At 40.2% G+C, this 19,901-nt stretch overlaps 2 protein-coding genes across 9 annotated transcripts in view; both read right to left on the minus strand.

The window, feature by feature from the left end:
* The window catches only part of rimbp2a (RIMS binding protein 2a), a 65,135-nt gene extending 52,820 nt beyond the window's left edge, over window positions 1-12,315 (minus strand). For 3 of the 8 annotated variants that reach the window (XM_069163187.1, XM_069163179.1, XM_069163161.1), the window contains exons 1-3: window positions 12,054-12,266; window positions 9,420-9,563; window positions 790-936 (exon numbers count right to left, since the gene is read on the minus strand). In XM_069163187.1, coding sequence (XP_069019288.1) covers window positions 790-936; window positions 9,420-9,557 — 285 coding nt within the window. In that variant the 5' untranslated portion in view covers window positions 9,558-9,563; window positions 12,054-12,266. Of the gene's footprint in view, window positions 1-789; window positions 937-5,686; window positions 5,866-9,419; window positions 9,564-12,053; window positions 12,277-12,300 lie in introns of those variants that run through there. The other 5 variants (XM_069163171.1, XM_069163196.1, XM_069163220.1 and 2 more) reach the window with 5 other exon arrangements.
* Window positions 12,316-13,130: 815 nt separating this feature from the next.
* Window positions 13,131-18,710, minus strand: noc4l (nucleolar complex associated 4 homolog). Its single transcript, XM_069163231.1, has 15 exons — window positions 18,554-18,710; window positions 18,260-18,380; window positions 17,885-17,991; window positions 17,148-17,255; window positions 16,859-17,008; window positions 16,666-16,768; window positions 16,540-16,574; window positions 16,395-16,445; window positions 16,181-16,292; window positions 14,980-15,040; window positions 14,729-14,839; window positions 14,202-14,365; window positions 13,934-14,016; window positions 13,651-13,764; window positions 13,131-13,496 (listed from the first exon to the last, which is right to left on the minus strand). Exons 1-15 carry the CDS (start codon window positions 18,704-18,706, stop codon window positions 13,377-13,379), a joined length of 1,593 nt encoding a protein of 530 aa, XP_069019332.1. The 5' UTR covers window positions 18,707-18,710; the 3' UTR covers window positions 13,131-13,376.
* Between the last annotated feature and the right edge of the window lie 1,191 nt (window positions 18,711-19,901).

The following is a 19,901-nucleotide window of genomic DNA, read 5'->3' on the forward strand; positions in this document are numbered from 1 at the left end:
TCGTTCCTGGAAAAGTTTTACACGTGATGACTTTTCTCAGCAGAAAAAAAGAGTAATTATAATGTATGGGGCCAACAAATTGGAGATTATAGCAAATGATTTTGTTTTTTGTACATACTTGTTTTTCTTACATGAACTTTTGCATGTGACAAACTATTTTAACCTTAGGGCAGCACTGAACTGAAACGTGGTCAATAAAAGGTTTGCAAATGAGGATTGTTCCTCGCTGATCTTGCTCTATTTTTACTGGAACTAATTTCAAGCCATCGAGGCTTATAACAGAAGCAGCCATTATGCTCTGTCACTTCCCCTCTGCCAGTATGTCCACACTCCTGCAAATTGGCGTGTTGCCAAGACAACGGCTCATACACCTTGCCATCCGAGACCACCTGGAGAAAGCCTCCAAAGGACAAATTCACTAAATACACAAATACATGCATGAACATACTGTGCAGACAAAAATATACGTGGTGCTGCACATATACGCTCCTATACAGACTATAACACAGTGCACTCACTAACGTTCTCTATTTAGTTGCTACCACAGAATAACATCCTAATAGTTTCACTGCCAGAGGAGGGATATCAGTAAATATATATTGTGCTCGTAAGCGCGGATATCCTTTAATCTGGTATTTGCGGGGTAAAAAAACAAAAAAAAACATCATCTTTAACAAGAGTGTGATAGCAGTGAAGAGAGGCAACGGAATAGAGAAACACAGAGGTTATGTGTGTCTGTGTGAGGAAACTGACAAAACCGGGCCGGAGAAAGTGGAAAGTACAGCCTACCAGTTTCCTATACTGCTGTTTCTCTTGGCGAAGCGTTGCTACTTCAAGCTTCAGAGCTCGGTTTCTCTCCTCCAGCAGTCGAAAGCGGTTCCCATGGTAGACTGTCGAGTGTCCTGTCACTTGCTGGGATGAAACCTCATATCTCAACTGCAAGGCAAAAAATCAAGTAAAATTACTAATGCTGGATATTGTTAGCATTATCATATTCTTTATGTTATTAATTGCAGTTGTTACTGTATGCCGTGTAAAACCGAACATGTTTAGGAGCCCGAAGCCACGCTAACAACTGTGAGGTTGTAGGTACTTTAGGCACAGCACTGCTTTGAGCTAAATGCTAACATCAGCATGATAACAAGCTCACCAAGACCATGCTGACATGCTGATGCAATGCAGGTGTAATATTTACCACGTGGTGTACATGGTAAATCATAGTTTGAAATGTTAGCACGCTAAGGGATCGTAAGGGATCACCAAAATCATAGGACACGTCAACCATGAGTCCAAAACAATGCTACCAATCGCTATTTGATATTGTAAGCAAAAACTTTTGAGTATCACAACAATGATTTAAGATCCCATCATCTGAGCACCCTGGATATTAGTACCAAATTTATTGGCAATTCATGCAATAGTTGCTGAAATATTTGACTAAAAATCTCAAATGTCAAATTCCAGGAAAGTCATGGGACTGCCAGAGCCAGTAGGCCTCACCCAAAGGTGACCACTGTCACTTCAAAATTATCTGGCAATTCATCCAATAGTAGTTGAGATACGCACAGGACTGTTTGACCAACCAATTGACCAACTGGTGATCTTAAAATTGGAGAAAACAAGAACTTCATTGATATAAGTTATGAAAAGGTTACTGTCACTCCCTCTTACAGCAATCCATCCCACCCAGTCAGTCAGTCACAGGGAAATGATTACCAGGCCTGAAAATGAAGCTGCTACTGCAACAGGTTTTGAGCCTCAGTAGGATTTACCAGTGTTTTTCTCCTTCGAAATTTTCTAGATGACGTCAAATAGCCTTTGAAATCAAATCCCCCCCCCATTTGCCCCCCCATGGAGATTTATTGCATATCTGTAACAGGCAGGCTGGAGGCTTCTCTTGAGGTATATGGATAGCTTCTGGTATTGCTCAGTTCGTCCTCCTTCATGAAAGACATCAATTTGAACAATTCTGATGGCACTTTTGAGTTCATAGTCATCTTGTTTTGGGATAGAGCTGCTTTGCTGTCAATCTGGCAGTTTTCAAAATTTCCAATCACTGTGAGACCACCAGAAGGGTTGATAAAAGAAAAATTGAGCAGATGTTTGGCTGAGTTATGAGCTGATTTAGGATAAGTGGATCTAAAGTCTGTCTGTGCCCCCTGCAATTAAATACACTCCAAGGACAGGAGGATGCACTTTTCTCTGGTTTATGTCAGAAGAAAGAAATCTTCCCTGTATGTTAATCTAAAAACGAATTTGATGCTCTGCCACAATCTATTTACTGTGAGTGATATAAATGTATGAAATGGAGACATGTTGGAGAGCTACAATCTGAAATCCCAAATGAGGTGTAGTCTCCCTATTTGCTCCTGAAAAAGCACACTTAGCCAGCCCAGCCACTCCAATATTACCACAGCTATAAAAGGAAAACATTATCACCCGAGACAAAAGAAACCTCTTGCTGCATTACTCTGAAGTCCGTTCACTTTCATCTTTTCAATCCCTATCTCTGCTCTCTGTCAAAAATTTCGAAATTACCATTTCCATTTGGAAGAAAATTAAGGCAGAGGTGAAAATGTCAGCCCATTGTTCTCTTCAAGCACTTTTTCCTTGTAGTAATCCCTGACAGACTAACCAACAGATGGCTCTAACATCAGTTTATATAATTCTAATATATCAATTAGCATGTTACCGGAACATTTGGGATCTAGAACAAGAAAGAACTGTCTCTCACACACACAAACAAAAACCAGATCCCTCTGACTGTACGCCAGACTATCAGTCTCCGCTAAACAAATGCGAAAAACAAAGTTGCAGACAAGATGTCAGTTTAGCCAGACAGCAACCGAAGCCAGTATGATGGACCTGCCAAGCAGACAGAAAGACAGCCAGATCCACCTGCTCGTACAGCAGACCTGCCAAGCAGATAAGGCTACAGATAGACCCACCAGTGTAATACAGTGGACTTTCCAAGAACAGACAGGGAGATGGATAGACCTGCCAACCATTATGCTTGGTTTTCCAAACCAACAGACATGCTAACACATTCAGTCAGCCTATTTAGAGGGAGATATTAGGCCATATGGACATCTCTGTGAGAGCTGATTTATATGGAGAGAAATCTGACTTAAAATGCTCATATTTAACATTCATAGGCTCTTTTCCACTTTGAAATTACACATGCATTCACTGAAAGTCCAGATGCGGTTTCCAGCAGCATTTAAACACAGCAGAAGATTTTCTGTGCGGAGTTGGAGAGCATGAGGAGTTTCAAAAGTGTATATAAATAAATATTTTAAACATTTATATTCACGTGTGTTCAGATTTGTTAATATATGTAAGAGTATTGCAAAACACATTTGTGTATATGCAAAATTACGCACAAATTGTTGAACACAATCTTATTTTGCATTTGTGATCATTTTGAGCCGAATGTTTCCATAGTTTTAGGAGTTTTCAGACCATAAAATTCAAAAAGAAAAACTCATCAATGACAGATTTGGTAACTTGACACCATAATTACAGAATGATAATGACACTTGTTCTGAATATTTACCATTACAAATTTAGGGCATTCTTTTTATTCCATACAAAATATTTATCCATAATAATTACAAAATATACAAAAATTAAAATCTCAATGGTAGCGGGATCAGTGGTAGCTATAAGACATCGAAGTGAGACCTGATACAGTACGTTCAGTCTGCTAATCAGTCAGCCAGGATCAGCCATGGCTCAGATCTGGTGGACGCAGACAACAGACCAGTTCCGTGTCAGGCAGTGCCCAATTGTGCCGTCCACTTCGGAGGCATCGTCCTTGTACTGAGGGAGCTGCCAAAGCTGCTCTGACAGGAGTTGCGTCAGAGTCGGGAATCATTGCACACTCATGCACACTGGGGTCACATAAAATACTGACAACATTTCTCTCTAAATGTGAGCCTGACGCGGAGCTATTAAAGGGACACAATGAAAAGTACGAAGTACCATTCTGGGCCCGTGTGTTTGTTCTCACCTTCAATTCAGAGAAATTGAGCAACGTATCTGTATTTGTTTTTACATCCACAATTTGGCATTATGTCGGTCATTATGTAATGAGACAATAGTCTGTGGATGAATGATTCTTCATTTTAATATGCATCACAGTGACAAGCACAAACAAACAAAAAATTTAAATGAAAATCTTTTCCAAGTGTTTGTATATCTGCTACAGTAGGTTGCAAAAAATAGGTCGTTCCCCATTTTATTCACCTTAGTCTTATTTAATAATACAAGTGTAAGTGTTTCTGTAGTATATGTCTCCTCTGTCCTATCTAAGGATTCTGAGTTCTACATGCAACATTTGGGAATACACCAATACTGTGCACTCAAAGAAAGTCTACTATAATTTTAACCACGTTTCTAAATAAAGGCATTAAAAGGGATGGCTGGGCAGTGTCAGGCGATCTTATGACTGGAGTTTAACCTTGGTTCAGTTTGCTTGGTTAATATTTCAATAAAATTAGGTTTTGTCGTTTTCGGTAACACACAATGACAGATACTTTCACTTCAGATGTTATATTACATGCACATTATTTCATTTATGTATTTTAAGGGGAGATTTTTTGTGTGTGTGTTTACATACTATAAAGGTCAAAGTTATGGAAGATGCAAGAGTACCAAACATACTCAAAACAGATAACTGCGACAAAGGGCTCCAATCTGGGCTCCTTGGCTGGTGTATTTAACTGTCATATTTCTGTGTTAACATTTCATGAACACATTCCTGGGGGGAAAAAAAGTATTTATTCCTATGAAAGCAACGTGAGCTGTACAATGATATGGGGAACTTTCTGTGAATTGTCTGACCTGCCCAACACTTGGTGCCACCACCAGTGATGGGTACACTGCGAACGGATTATCCATTTAAAACTGATGAACAACCGGAGGCTGTGGTAACTGTATTATCCAAAGCAGCAGATAATGTGGGCGGCTATTAAGATGTTACAGCATATAATTATGTAATAGTTTTGTTTTGTTTTTTTACTTTATGCCCTGGACTGTTGGGCATCCTTCCACTTTTCTCGTAATTAATAGCTCCCAGTTTTAATTCACCATGACACAGGCAAATGTGTGAATTCATGCAATAATTTATGGGGGGGAAAAAAACCACATTTTCCAGTATTTTTTTTTAGGAATTTCTGCTTTGTTGGTAGGCACGTGTTAAAGGGACACAGAAGAATGGATTAGGAGAGCAGCATGTGGTTGCTGGATTTGAACCAAGGGCATCGTGGTTGAGCGGTGTGTGTGCTCAGCCGACCAAGCCGCCAGGGTACCCCACAGTAATCTTATTTTGACTAGGAGTAATTTAAATAAATTGCCACATCGCCATCTGGTGTGTGTGAGTGGAACACATGCATCAGTGCTGCCTGATGCTGTCACCCGGGGGATGTTCAGCTATTATGAAACTACCATGAAACACATATTCAAAAAAGAAAATGTTTCATTTGAAGACCATAAAGCTACGATTGTCCAACCTCACTATTTTTTATTTTTTTTTATGTGTTTTTATAGTGGAGGCAGAATTCAGAGTCCACTCAGTAGAGACATAATTCACTATCGCTGCTCCTTAAAGAGAATACGTGTTATATTTTTTCCCTCCAAAATTATTATCAGCGAGAATAGCCACAGTTAATAACATTGCCCCTACCTTTAAAGGCACTACCCTCTTTGTCCCGAAAGGACTCTCTTCCCTTCCCGTCACATCACAAACTGGTAGCGGAGGCAGAAGCGACACGTCCGTGTGTGCGCACACGTGTGTGCCCGGTGTGCGTGTGAGCGCAGTTGCGACGAGCGCTTCCGATCTGCAGCTTAAATAGCGTGCCGTGTCGGTGAGAAGCTGTGTCTAGCTGGAAGTTATCACCCCTAACAGCCGGACCAAAAACAGTAGCTACCTTCCTGGCAGTCTCCCTCACACACACACACACACACACACACACTGACTTAGTCCGGCCCTGAATGTGTTAACGATTTCTGTTCCTCGCTTCAGTCGCGTCGTAACCTCCCTCTTCACCCCCCCTCTCCTCCTCTCTTGGTCTGTCTGATCCACAGACATGTGCACGGCCTGTTCAACTGAGCAAAAAAATAAATTAAAAAAAAATATAACGTCACACAAGCAGAAAAAAAACAGACAAGCGTGACAGCTTTCATTTAAACGGGATGTGTAAATCTGTTGAGAGGTGAGGTCTGAATCATTACATCACAGGCAGCCTTTTTTTTTTCTTCTGAATGAAGATAATAGTTTTATCTCTTGTTGTCAGTGGCAATTATATATATGTATATATAGTACATTACTCCATCCCACATATACACATACAGTGTTGTGCAAAGTTTTTAGGCAAGTAGATTGATTCCTATCCATGACACAATTCACCTGTTTTCAGGCAGTGGGATTGTCATCAGGTGTTTAGCGGGTGCTCTCTATTTTATTTAAAGAACAGGAATATATCAAAGTCTAAGTTTCACAATACATGTTTGCGGAGGTGTCTCACGGCATGGAGATTTCTGAGGACGTCATATAAACAGTTGTTGATCCTCATATGAGCCTCGAAAAAGTAAAAAATAAAAACATCTGTAAAGAGTTTGGACTCCACAGTCAGACAGATTGTTGTAAAACTGGAGCAAATTCAAGACCCTTGTTATCTTCCCCAGGAGTAATCGACCAACAAAGATCACTCCAAGAGAAAGGGTGGTAATAGTAATAGTCCTCGATGTCTCGAAGGAACCCAAATGTAACTCTCTCAGGCTGGCTAATGGTAATGTTCATGTGTCCACCATTTGAACAACACAGGTGTGCCTGGCAGGGTGACAAAGAGAAAACTACCGCTCTCCTAAAAGAACATTACCGGCCATCCGCAGTTTTCTAAAGATCATGTGGACGAGCCAGAAGGCTGCTGGAAAAAAAATCTTTGAGGACGGATGAAAGTAGAGGTGAGAAGCGTTATGTTTGGAGAAAGGAAAATCCAGCATAATAACCTGTGACTGAACGGTGGCGGGAGTGTCATGGTTTGGGTCTGTTTTGCCGCATCTACGCCTGGACTGGTTGCCATCATTGAAGGGGAATGGGTTAAAATTCCTCCAAGCAGATGTGCAGGACTAATGGACAGTTACCAGAGATGTTTAGTTGCAGTTATTTCTGCTCATGGGGTTCCAGCTGTAACTCAAGATTGTAGAGCAGGTTGCCCGCTGATCATAAGGTTGGTGGTTCGATTTTCCGGGTTCTCCTGTCCACATGCGTATATGATCATTTCCCTCAATCAACAAATGACCAGACATAATAATTATATTTGTTTTATTGGGTTCCCCTGAACTACTTTTAGAAAAATTGAAAATTCTAAAAGGTTTCAGAAACTTTTAAGCACCTCCGTATATCATATCAAGTACAATATATCTCAATATGTTTCGGCCTTTAGTGTGTCCAGCTTTTGGTTGTTATTGCTTGTACCTTTTCTCGAGCATAAACATCAAATCTACCCCGTCTACATGTACCCATGTTCCTGGACATCCCTCGTATGCACGCAGCCCGATTCATCTTCTCCAAATCCCCGAGAGGGAACAAAGTAAATCAGCGTGGTGGTTTTAGTGAGGTCACATCAGCAGCAGAAGGTACTCGGTGTATTCTATCGATAGCCATTCTCTGTGTTTAACACCGGGGGACGGGGGGACAGGGGGGGCGCAGGACGGACGAGAGGACAGAAAGAAAGGGACACGAAGCGTCCGTGAGCGAGAGGAGAAAGCAGAGCATACGCTCCGTTCCACTCTGTTGCCTAGCAACACTTGCTCACTGTCTGTTCTCATCTTTACCGGAGACGCGTCACCCCTCGCAGTGAATTTGGTTTCCAGGCCTGACGCGAGGCCTTGTGAGACAGGGGTTCGGGAACAGACGGAAACTGGAATGGGCAGGAAAAAAGGCATTTACCCCTTTAAAAAAAATGCAAACAGCTGAAGGCAAAATGTCATTTAACCGCTGAAACAGGCTGCTACTTTTAGACCACATTGCCGCTTGGCCTCTTTTTCAGCTGGCCGTGTTTGTTCAAGGCTTGAAACAGCCCTTGTTCCTCTAGAGGATGAGTGGTATGGCTAATGGCAGCTGACGGATGCCCAAACGTTTTCTTTCATAACAGGGGGAAAATCTGAGCATCAGGAAGTTAATTGGAATCAGACAATGGCATTGCAGCTGGCATCTAACCTCCTGAACACTTTCCAGCAAAAGAAAAAAATTTAAACACAGCAGCAGGCAGGTTTACATTTGTTAAGGTTGGTGAGGTAACAAAAGATTATTGAAGACAACAGCTTTGTGTTCAAAAACACAAAACTCTCTTCCTAGAAACTGTTAAGACTGTAAGTGCACAGCAGGGCTGAGATTAAATAGCACTCAGAAATAAAGCTGCTGTCTGGGATGTTGAGATCTCGTCATAATTTTGTTACATCTTGTCAGAAAATATAGGAAAGACACCTTATCACTGATAAGATATCCAAATGAGGTGTAATTCTTTGAACTTTACAAACATTTGAAATTATTTCTCTTGTTGGTGGCAATTAAGGGGCTGTCTAGAGGGAATTTGACATTCCTATGTTATGCAGGGTTCAATACCTCAAGTGGCTGTGTGCTAAATATTAAAAGGTATGGAACACAGTTAGTGGCATTAGTCCCACTTTTATATATTGTATCAGAAAAGGAAAGTGACAAACATAAAAACAGTTATCTAGCATTACAACATAATGATGTGAAATGAAACGTTTTCAGATTACAGGGAGAAGTTGTTCCTTTTTTTATTCCAAAAACAGCCCTTAAATGCTGTGCTTTATCCACAGATTTACTCAACAGTGTATTAATAACAGAGTTGGTCTGTGAACCATTTTAGACAAGATAAGCATGACTGTTTAGCATCACACTCTTGTAGGAGCCTGTATGTGGATATATAACCCAAGTTTACAACCATACATCACTTGCGCATTCATTATTATTAGTACATCAATTATGGATTTGTAGTTTATCAGTCAAAGACAGCAATTCAATCAATACAGAGCCTGAGTTCAGCCTAGTTCAATGCTGGCCTTTATTTTTTTTCACTGTACTTTTGCTTTGTTGCTTTGTTTCATTTGTCTTTCTGAAAAGCTAAAACATGATTACATACTTACATATATTACATTACATACATATTTTGTTTTTACTTTAAGCTAACTAATAGTTAATAGTAGTAGTTCTCAACAACCACAGAGCCAATGATATTTTACTGCAGGCCTATCAAATGATACATTCAAATCTTATCAGCAAATAATAGATCCCATTTACCCAGGTTAGAGATTAATATCCCTTGAGTAAGTTTTATTTTAGCTGCTGCAGCAGTAGTCATCTCCTACAGCATGCAGTACAACAGTACCTTGCTCTTGGTGTGCTGGTGGTGATGGTGTATGTTTCTGGCAGCGATCATAGCCAGCTGTCTCTGAATCCACTGTAACTCCATCTGAGACTGCCTTAGCAGATCCTCCACATTAGCACTGGACAAGTGATCCCGCATTATCACCTGCAAAACCAAACGGAGAGATTACCTACTGAGTCAACAATACAAACCTCCATATACACACCGAATGAATATTCAGTGCAGTTAATGTAATATTGGCAGATTCACAGAAAACATGCATACACTACAATCAAGTACCTTGGCTATCAAAAGGTACAATTTACTAAAGAGATACTTGGTAATTTTTTTTAATTTTTCTTGGTTCAGACTTACACTCTAGTGCCACTATATTTCATGTTAAAGTATACAAGTATTTTTCGCATGCAATTTCCCGTATGAAATTGATGCAGATGTATTTGTCATATTTTACTTTTACAGTGAGCACATTCACCACTGCACTTTACCATTCATTTTTTTCATTTTCTCAGTGTTGTTTTTAAAAATCAATATTAGATCCATTGTAAACAAACGGTAACAAAATCAACATCATTCCAGAAATATAATACCAGAAAGTCAAAGTGTTTGACAAATCCCAGATTAATCTATATCGTGTAGAAAATATCTTTTTGATGTTAAATTCTATTTTATTATCATTTATTTCCCCAATACAAAGTTGCCCTGAAATAAATTATTTTACTGTAGCCAACAAAAACATGCAATTACATCTACAAAAGAAATAAACAGTATATACATGTGATGAAATCACAAAGAATGAAAGGTATGCTGCATAATAAGAGCACTAATAAATCTTACAAAGAGGTTTTTTTTGGCACTTACTGTTCAATTGCTTCATCTTCTTTCATAAAAAAAATTTAAAAAAATAACACAACTTGCTTGTTGTTGTCAGTTCATGTTTAGGTACATAATCAATCCCTGACAGACAAATCACCCACATGTTATAAGTTATATAACTATTCCAGTTAAACATTCTTGTCCCCTTCATCAGTTCGTCCACATGCGTTTGTAGGTGCTGACTGGTATGATTGATACATCATATGTGGCTACATGTGTGCGCACACTGTGTACATGTGTGTGAGTGTGTTCAGTGGGAGGGAGGGAGGGAGGGAGGGGGAGAGAGAGAGAGAGAGAGAGAGAGAGAGAGAGAGAGAGAGAGCGGGAGGGGGAGGGGGAGAGGGAGAGAGAAAGAGAGAGAGAGCGGGAGAGGGAGAGGGAGGGAGAGAGAGAGAAAGAGAGAGAGAGAGGCAGGGAAAGGGGAGAGAGAAAGAGAGAGAGAGGGGGGGGGGGAGGGAGGGAGAGAGAGAGAGCGGGAGCTCCGCTCAGTTACATAAGACAGGATTACTGTATCCCTGCAACACACTGACGGGTGGGGAGAGCATGGAGAAAAGAAAAAAAACAAAAACATCAGCTTTTATCAGTTAGTGCTAAATCCCCATCTATGCTGACCTGCTTAGTACACACACACTTACACACAGGAATACTGCAGTAACTACAGAGCACTGACATATGTGGGGTGGAGAAGGTTAAGGCTGCTCGTACCTCAGTAGATTTGATTTATCCGACTGCATCATAATAAAAGCTCAAACGTCTGACTTCAGTCATCTGTTTTAGGCAAACGCACTTCTTTTATAATAATCAGAAACAGCAGAACAAGATCAGACTTTTCAAAAATTTAAATGAAGCCTTTTTGATAAGAGAAACTCAAAACGTGACTGGCTTTTTGGATTGCAATCAACAACAGTGTGTCAATAATTAATGAACACGGACAGCATAAAAGTCATTTGTTTAGTAGGAAAAAAAATTAAAAATAAACTGGCTCCTTCTTCCATTGCTTCTCTTTGAGCCTCAGCCAAATGCTCAAGCAGATTCTCTGTGCTGACTCACCTTGGACAGCTTCTATTTCTTCACAGGGGATTGTGGAGGAGGAGAACAGACACAACAACAACAACAGTACACAGAGCTCAGGAGTCCTGTCGATCTACGCAGAAATGTCCCATCCTGCCAAGACCTCTACGAACCCTCAGTGATGCCAAAGCATCTCTAGCACGGATTTATCAAGGTGAGAGGAGAGAGCTGTGCCTACGTCATTATCCAGGCCTGAACGGGGTTTCGCATGTGTCATCTAACTATTAACTAATCAGTCAACCCATTACTCTGATTAATTTCATGATATCGTTGCTGTATTTTGAAGCATCCCCTTCCTCTGAAGATGTTAGCGTGTTACTACTCTGAATGTAGTTGGCTCATCTTCTGAGCAAATAGATTTTTCTGTTGAAGTGTTGACACATAATTATACCCACAAAAAAAAAAAAATCTGTGTCGAAATACAGTCGAGTAATAGGTTTAAGATAATATTTTAAAGCTGTGAATGGTTTCGGAGCTCTGCTGTGAGGTCAAGTTCCTTAAAACTGTTAATGCACACACTTTAACTGCAGTGGAAGAGTTTCAGAAACTGAAAAATGCATATTGTACACTCAAAAAAGGGACAAACATTATAACTTAATGTATACGATACCACAGCTTACAAACTGCAAATAGTGTAACCTATTGACTGTCACTCAAAAACACTCCAGAAGCACATTACACTGTTCTTACCCATAGAATAATGGTCTTCAGTTACTCTCATCCTCTTCACAGGGATCTTGTGTTTTGCCGACGTCTCTCTTCTCTCTCGTGCCGGTTGTCACATCTTACATTCCTCAACAAATCCTACAAAAATTCAAAAATACAGACACAACGAGCTGAAAAACGGTACACTGCAGACTCTGTGGTATCCATGGCTTCAAATGGGTTTTGGTGCTCATAGCGCATGTGGCTGTCAGTATTTTTGGATAGCTTGTACCTCTTATGACTTGCTCTTCTGAAACAGAAGTCAGTTATGATTCAGAATTTTCTCTCACAGCGTTCTTGTACCCAAGGCTGCCTGCTATGTGACCATATGGCACACTTAACAAGAGGATGAAACATGAACAGGAGGTAGGTGTGTGTGTGTGGGGGGGGGAGTTATTCAAGGCCAAACTCTCACCTGTATGAGGGGAATAGCCTCATTAGGGTAAATCATGGCTGCAATCTTGCGGTGGACTTAATCCTGAGGTATTCTGCTGGGATAAAAATCTATACGACACGAACGCATGAAGACACCTTTAAGTTTTCACTTGTGTTGCTCAACTAGCTGTTTTCAGAGTGGGTGGGTACATGCTGTGTTTGTTTGACATCTGCTGACTTCCTAAATAATTTTGTTAGAGCAGAATACAACTACACTGGGGGAAAAAATGTATTGCATTAAATGATTTTGTCAATATATCAGGGGCAGAAAAACTCAATAAGCCCTGACATATAACTTTATAAAAGGTGCTGTGGCTTTAATATTACTAACAGCCTATTTACACATCCAGCCAACACCGACTCATTTGAATTTGTATTTCTGGACACAAAAAAATATTGAAAACCAACCTTCTCCGTCTCCTGCGGACCTTGCAGTAGTACACTGGGTTTAGCTACACTTTCAAAACACGACATACCGTACGGCTCGATAACCAATGTTATCATCACTGACCATTTCAGCCATGCAATAGAAGTAAAAGCAACCTCGACTTTTAAATGAATTCCATTCATTGTTAAAATGTGCCTAATAGAAACAGAATTCTTTTTTTTTTTTTTTTAACCATGAGCTCTGAAAAAAGGCTTTATTGATGTACAAAGGTCACACATCAAGAACATCAACGGTTGCGGAGAAAAACATTAAAACAACCCTCCATATCAAGTACATTTCTGTTTTTTGTTGTTGCGGACGATGGGCTGAAAAAGGCATTCATAACGGTTGACAAGTCGGTCTATATTTCCTCATAACGTTGCTACACTGATATAAACCGTCACCTTGGCAGATGAGCTGCTCAAAGAAATTTGATGTCACTTGTTTTAAATCAGACAGAAGTGCTGTCCTAACACATCTCCCCCTCCTTTTAGTAACTGTGTGGCCGTTTCAAACTCCAGTGGGACACTCTTGCTCTGAGACTGCTTCAGGTCTCTCTCCATCAACTGTGGAAAAGAGACAGTGATACATTCAGGTGAGTATTTCATGACCATTTCATTTGTATGTAACAAACAAACAACATTGTGTAACTCTTAATTAAATAAAATGCAATTAAGCAACAGAAACAGGAGGCAAGTTCACTTTGGAAAGTCACGTCACCTCATATGCTGTTATCTCTAACACCTCGCTGATGTCCTCCTCTTGTTCTGACAAGGGTGTGTTGATCAACATTGCAGCTTTGGCCACATCTGGATGGTAATGCTTCTGCAGTGTCTGTGGAAAAAAAAAAGGAGTCACAAAAAGATGTTACTTCTAATATATTAGACATCCAAACATAACATTTTTTTCCAAAATAAATCTGCTTAAAATGGCCACTAACACGTCAGTTGTCATCAGTGTCAAAGGTGGTTAATTTGTGAATCCAAAGAAATCACATGCACACCTTAATTTCCCACAAGCTGCTCTCTAAGGCTCGACACTGAGCAGGATCCTCTTCATCCATTAGATACGGGTCCTCAAGAGGCTCTGTCATGATGAAGATGATGAAAAACTTCATATATCCTAAAATACCTTCTTGGGTTGCATAAGAAGATAGCACATCACAGGGAAATTGCTACAAGCTATTTTCAATATTTTAAAGAATTTGACTGGGCACACATTTGAATTGTTATCAACACATCCCCAATTATTAACAGCAGTCTGACACTCACCGTCTTCTGTGCTGGGCTTGTGAATAAGGACTCTGCAGGACGGGTGGCGACGGATCAGGTTATAAATGAAGGGCAGCACGATGAGAAGGGCTGTGGGCGGAGCAGTGAGAGCCAGACGAGCCAGGCGTTTGGCAAAAGCAGCCACCAAGTAAACTGGCAAATGACTGAAGGCAAACATAAAGAGGACATTCAGTACACACATTACTGATGTATATTCTGATGTTTGTTTTTTTTTAATGGTCATTATCTTCAATATTAGGGGGGGGGGAAACATACATCATTTTTTTTTTTCAATAAACATAGGCTGGTTTCATTCTCCCCAGAAACTACTTCTGCAGTTTCATTTGATCTCCATTTAGTTCACATCAGCAAGCATCAATCAAAAGGTGTGGTTATAGCGGGAAATTTGGCTGTCAAGTCTGTACATATGTGCACAGGACTCACACAGGACAGATAAAAAAAAAAAAAAACATAACTGGATACACAGAGAGTGAAAAGGAAAGTTGATGAAGCATGAATGACCTTACCTGGAGCTAAGGAAGAGGTTGGCTAGATGGAAAAAGCGGGCTCTGTACTTCACATGGAAAACAGAAGGCTCAAGAAGATTATACAACTTCTTGTAGAAATCAGGATAATCTCTGCAAACACAAACGTACAGCATTGACAAAATCAGGACACTCAGGATAGAGTCTCTGCTCAAATACCTTTTACATATTTAATGTAATTAACGTCGTGATTGAAAGTGATCAAATACATGTATTTTTCATGCGATACTCACAGGTTGTGTTGATGTATGAGGACAAAAAGGCCATTGAGGGCCAGCAGGCTGATTGCCCCTCCTGTTCAACAAAACCAGAAGAGGCTGATGATTACATCATCTTACAGCTGTTGTTCAGGCTGTAGTATGAAAATGTTGTTCACCCACCTTTCAAATTCCAAAATAACATTTTAGCTGCCCATTTCTCAGCATTTAAAGAGACTTTACACCGGTTCGAGAGCTGAAACTTGGCTCCCCAAATTCAAGGATCACGAACATCTTATCCCCATGTCAGGACGAGTGTATCCTGTTGACACGCAGCAACTATCAACCCTCCACAGAGCGCTACGCTCTTTACGATACTTTTTTCTAATAGTATGTGTGCTCCTAAATTGAAACACTTTTGGAGTACACTGAAAAAAGGTTCAAGAAACACCAAGTTTATTAACAAACAACTTTTTACATGCATATCTATACCAGGCATGTGTGTAAATTGATGCTCCTTCTCCTTGTGTGCAACTGTGACAAGCTGAACAGCTACTAGACATGAGGCATGCGTCTTAAAATACTAAAATTGATTTTTAAAACAGATTTTTTTTTTTTTTTTTTTTTTTTTTTTTTTTTAATAATTTGAAAACAGCTCTTATATCAATGACACAGCTTTTAAAATAAAATATTACACAATATTTTTAAGGCATTTAAGAGTTTTGCAAGTAATGATGCAACTTCCTGCAGCCTGAAGCCGTGCCGACCATCGCCCTCCCGGCCGTTCATTCTCTCCAGACACACCGGCACCGTCCGCCAGCAATTCACCACAGTTCTGTGTGCTTGTTATAATTATACTCGATAACTTTTCCAGAGGTAACTCTGCTACATTTAGTCCGCGGTGCAAACCCCTAACGTGATTTTACTCGGTGTAGAATAGCGGTATTTTCATGAAATGGGAGCTCATGTGCCAATTAGCTTCGACTGAGCTCGTAGCAGAGTTCAGAGGGAAATGCTCCGATAAAGATAAAATAAAGGCTTTTATTGTGAAGTGGATACAGGAAGTTATGGCATTCAGTCAACCATGAAGTAACTTTTTTACTCAGTCAGTTCCAGCTGACTAAACGCTGTTGCCAAAAAGCTTCCCATGAGCAAGCCAGCAGGATGCCGTTATTGTGAAGTACCTACAGGAAGTGCTCTGTGTTTGCATGCAAGTGAAAATGGGTAGTTAACTTACCAACTTCGTAGGCAGCAGTCAAAAAGTCAATCATCAGCGTGGGTTTGCTCATATACGGCAAAATGGAGTCATGGAGGATCACCAAGACCTTCTTGTACATGCTGTTAGGCAACTACAATAGAGATGAAAAATGAATGAGAGCAGAATCTTGATGGCACAGTGTTACAGACGTTTACAGAGAAGAAGCCGTCGTTTGTCTAATCTCGATATTTACCTTATACTTAAGAAAGCCGAGCCACATCCTCTCAAAGACACGCTTGTGTTCCTGTAGTGAGGCAGAACATTTAACAGCTTATTCAGTAAACGTTTTGGTTGCACGCAGAAATGTAAAGATCAGATTAAAAATCTATTTTACTTGCATTCAGTTTAGCAGCTTTCCAGTCCTCGTGCTTAGCTGGAGAAAAAAGTATCACTTTTAAATTAAATAAAATTCATGTACACAAAAAAAAAAAAACGGATCTTTGCATTACAAAAGCTGCACTCACCTTCCTGTTTGATCATAAAGTTGGTTAGCTCGGACTCCTTGCTTGGCATTGTGATGTTGGACATGAGGGTGAACACATTGAACTGATATAGGGGCAACACAGCCTGAGAGGAACAAGCAGGCAGTATTTAACAAACCGATTCATATTGAAACAGAGAAAACAGCATCGATGCAAGTACAGCATGTTTTCTTACCCCTTTGCTTTTGTCCATCACTTTGCCTACATTCTCACGGATGGAGCTCATCACATAATACCGCAAATCATCCATCTCAAGGAACTCCTGGAGCCGCGAGATCAACAGGGAGTTGTTTGTAGTTTTAGACAGAAGGTTTTCCACCACTCCCTGACAGCCAAGGAAAATCAAAATATCAGAAGGTGCCTACGGTACTAACGTCAAAAGATTGAAGATTATTAAAGTCCCACAAAAGAACACGTAAATTGTTATCAGTTTTTATTTCTTCCACTGATGGCCAAAGTCCTACCAGGATCAGCTCTCTTGGGAAGCTGTAATGCTCGCTCCAGTCCAGGTCTTCGAGAGGATGCTGTCCTTCTCCTGCAGCAAATTTGAGCAGGCAGCACATGGCACTCTCCTGAATTCAGTCATTTAATAAAAATACCAAAAAAAAGTCAAGTTAAAAATGACCTCAGGTCCCCAAGCACTGCAAAATGCTAAATTATAGAGATTAAGAGATAAATGTAGCATGGTATACGTAGACCTGAACAAAAGGAAAATTCCTTTCCTGGCTTTAAACAACAACAATAATAATAATAATAATAATAATAATCCAGTTTGCAGACAGTAACTTAATCACCAGATGCACGTTGAACAAAGCGGTCTGCGAAGAAGATGCTGACTCAAGGACTTGAGTAGGTCTCGAGAATGTTACTGTACACAACGCTATACCTCCACTGAATGGTACTTAATTGTGACACTGAATAAATGTTAGAGTGTACCTAATTTCACCTGCCATCCATCAGTGCAACACAAAGAGTATATAAACCCACGCATAGATGCCCACACATGCACTGCCTGAGATTAGAAAGTAGGTAAACGAAAAATGGGGACTCTTATAGTCACTTTGGTAAAAACGTAACGTGCAGACAGATTTATTCTTCTGTAAATCCCTTCTGCTTTCTGCAGCTCTTATAAATGTGTAACCGAAGAAGAAGAAGAAGGAGGAGGAGGAGGAGGAGGAGGAGGAGGATGACCAAAACTCACCTTGACGTTGTGCACTTCATGGCTGATTAGCTCGAGCAACATCTCGACACAACTGTTGTAACGGTGTCGCATGAACATCCGGTACTTCTCCTCGGCACTGTGCCCTCCTGGACCAGACAAGGACACAGGCAAGTTAAAAAATAATAATAATAATAATAATAATAATAATAATAATAATAATAAATAAAAAGCAGGAGTTTGCAAACATTGCTGTCTAATGGAGAACCTGGTTCAAACCCAGAGGAAAGTAGGCAGATCCTGGATGAACTGTTCCACTGTCACTCCGTCAGTGTCACAGCTGCAGGTTGGTGTGGATCTTACTTACATTCACATTTATAACGAGCCAAATCCAGAGGATGATCAGCCTCTACTCACCACTCAACGCCGCCTCCTCTCCGGGGAGTTTGCCCGTGAACAGCTCCTTCTTCTCCAACAATGTGCTGAACAATTTACTGCACGCGTCGACGGCCCGGATAACATCCTTCTCCTTGTCTGACTGCAAACAGACGTGGAGAATACAAAACACACGCGGAGCAACGCTTTACTAACTCGGAGAAGTAAACAACGTGCTTGATGATGCTAACGTTAGCCACGCAGCGTGTTTTTAGCACCGGTGCTCAAACACGTGGGTGTTGGCTGCTTCAATTTTTTTTATTTTTTTTTTTTTACCTGAAGGAGCTCCAGAATGTCAAAAACATCGTTGGCACGCTTTCTGCTTTCAAGTATCCGCTCAACGTTGCTGTTAAGATCGATTTTAGCTGTTTTCACACTTTGTTCCGGCGTTTTTCCCGAACTCACGTTGCGTCTCTTCGCAGGCGCCATGTTTACCGACTGGTGGTGTGTTCACTTGACCACTCAAGAATACGACAAAATACATTTCACGGACATCACCGCAGACACACTTCCTGGATTTTTTTTTTTTTTTTTTTCTGTCTGAATTTACACCACTAATTCGAGTAGAAGTATAAATAAGGCATCATACGAGTCTATACATAATAAATCCACTTTTACATCACATCTTACTGTCGTATAAAAGGCTACCATTGTTGAGAGGTTGACATCTACTGAGTCCATACAGATTATTAAACGCAACATTAGTTCAAAACACTATTAGCGCCTCCTAGTGACTGGAAGGGATCGTTTTTATACTTTGAACTTATGAATGTTATTCCTATTTGGGACATGGTTCTAACATATTTTATAGACATAAAATCTGGTGGCCAAAGGCCAAATAAACAAACTGCGGTTAAAACATTCAAATAGCTGGTGTTTGTGGAGATACAAGATTATCATTCAACAGCACTTAAAAGCACGTAATTATTAAGTATCTGTCAGCGCAGTGTCCTTCCTTGTTATAAAGAGAGATGCTGTCTGTGTTGACACAAAACATGGTGACTATAAATAGAAACTGTTTTTGTTTGATGAGGACATTTGGTTCATCATCTCTCTGCACAGAATCAATGTGAAGGGAAGCAGAACAGTCTTTATTGTCCTTTTTAATATGAACATGTGAAAGTGAGCCAAAGTCACCCAGGGGCTTCCTTTACTTTAACAACTGTTGGGAGCAGCATGCAAGAAACTGGTGGCATGCAAGAAAGCAGTGGTGGAAAGTAACCAAGTGCATTTACAAGTACTTGTATGCAAGTACAATTTGAAGGTACTTACCTTGAGTTAACAGCTCTAACAAAGATAGTTTTCCCTATAAATTCTCAGTTTCAAATCAATAAATGTTCAAAGGATCCAAAATCTCAAATATCACAGAAAAAGTCCACACACTGAAAACAGATTTGTGGATCAGAACCATTTTCTTTTTCTTTTTCCTCTCCGTAATCATTTGACAACCTCTCCGATTTATCTGCTGTCCCCGAATATAAAACTGGATATAAAGTTGTTTAAACTAGCTCCACCTGCAGCAGCTAAAACAGTAACATGCTGCCTAGATACTAATGCTTCAGTAGTAATAATCTAATGAGGTCATATATAACCATGTATGTCAGTACTTAAACAGTTCAAATAT

This window comes from Embiotoca jacksoni, unplaced genomic scaffold, assembly GCF_022577435.1.
Source record: "Embiotoca jacksoni isolate LCO1_2020_lvr unplaced genomic scaffold, fEmbJac1.0.p SCAF_10, whole genome shotgun sequence".
Taxonomy (NCBI): Eukaryota; Metazoa; Chordata; class Actinopteri; family Embiotocidae; genus Embiotoca; species Embiotoca jacksoni.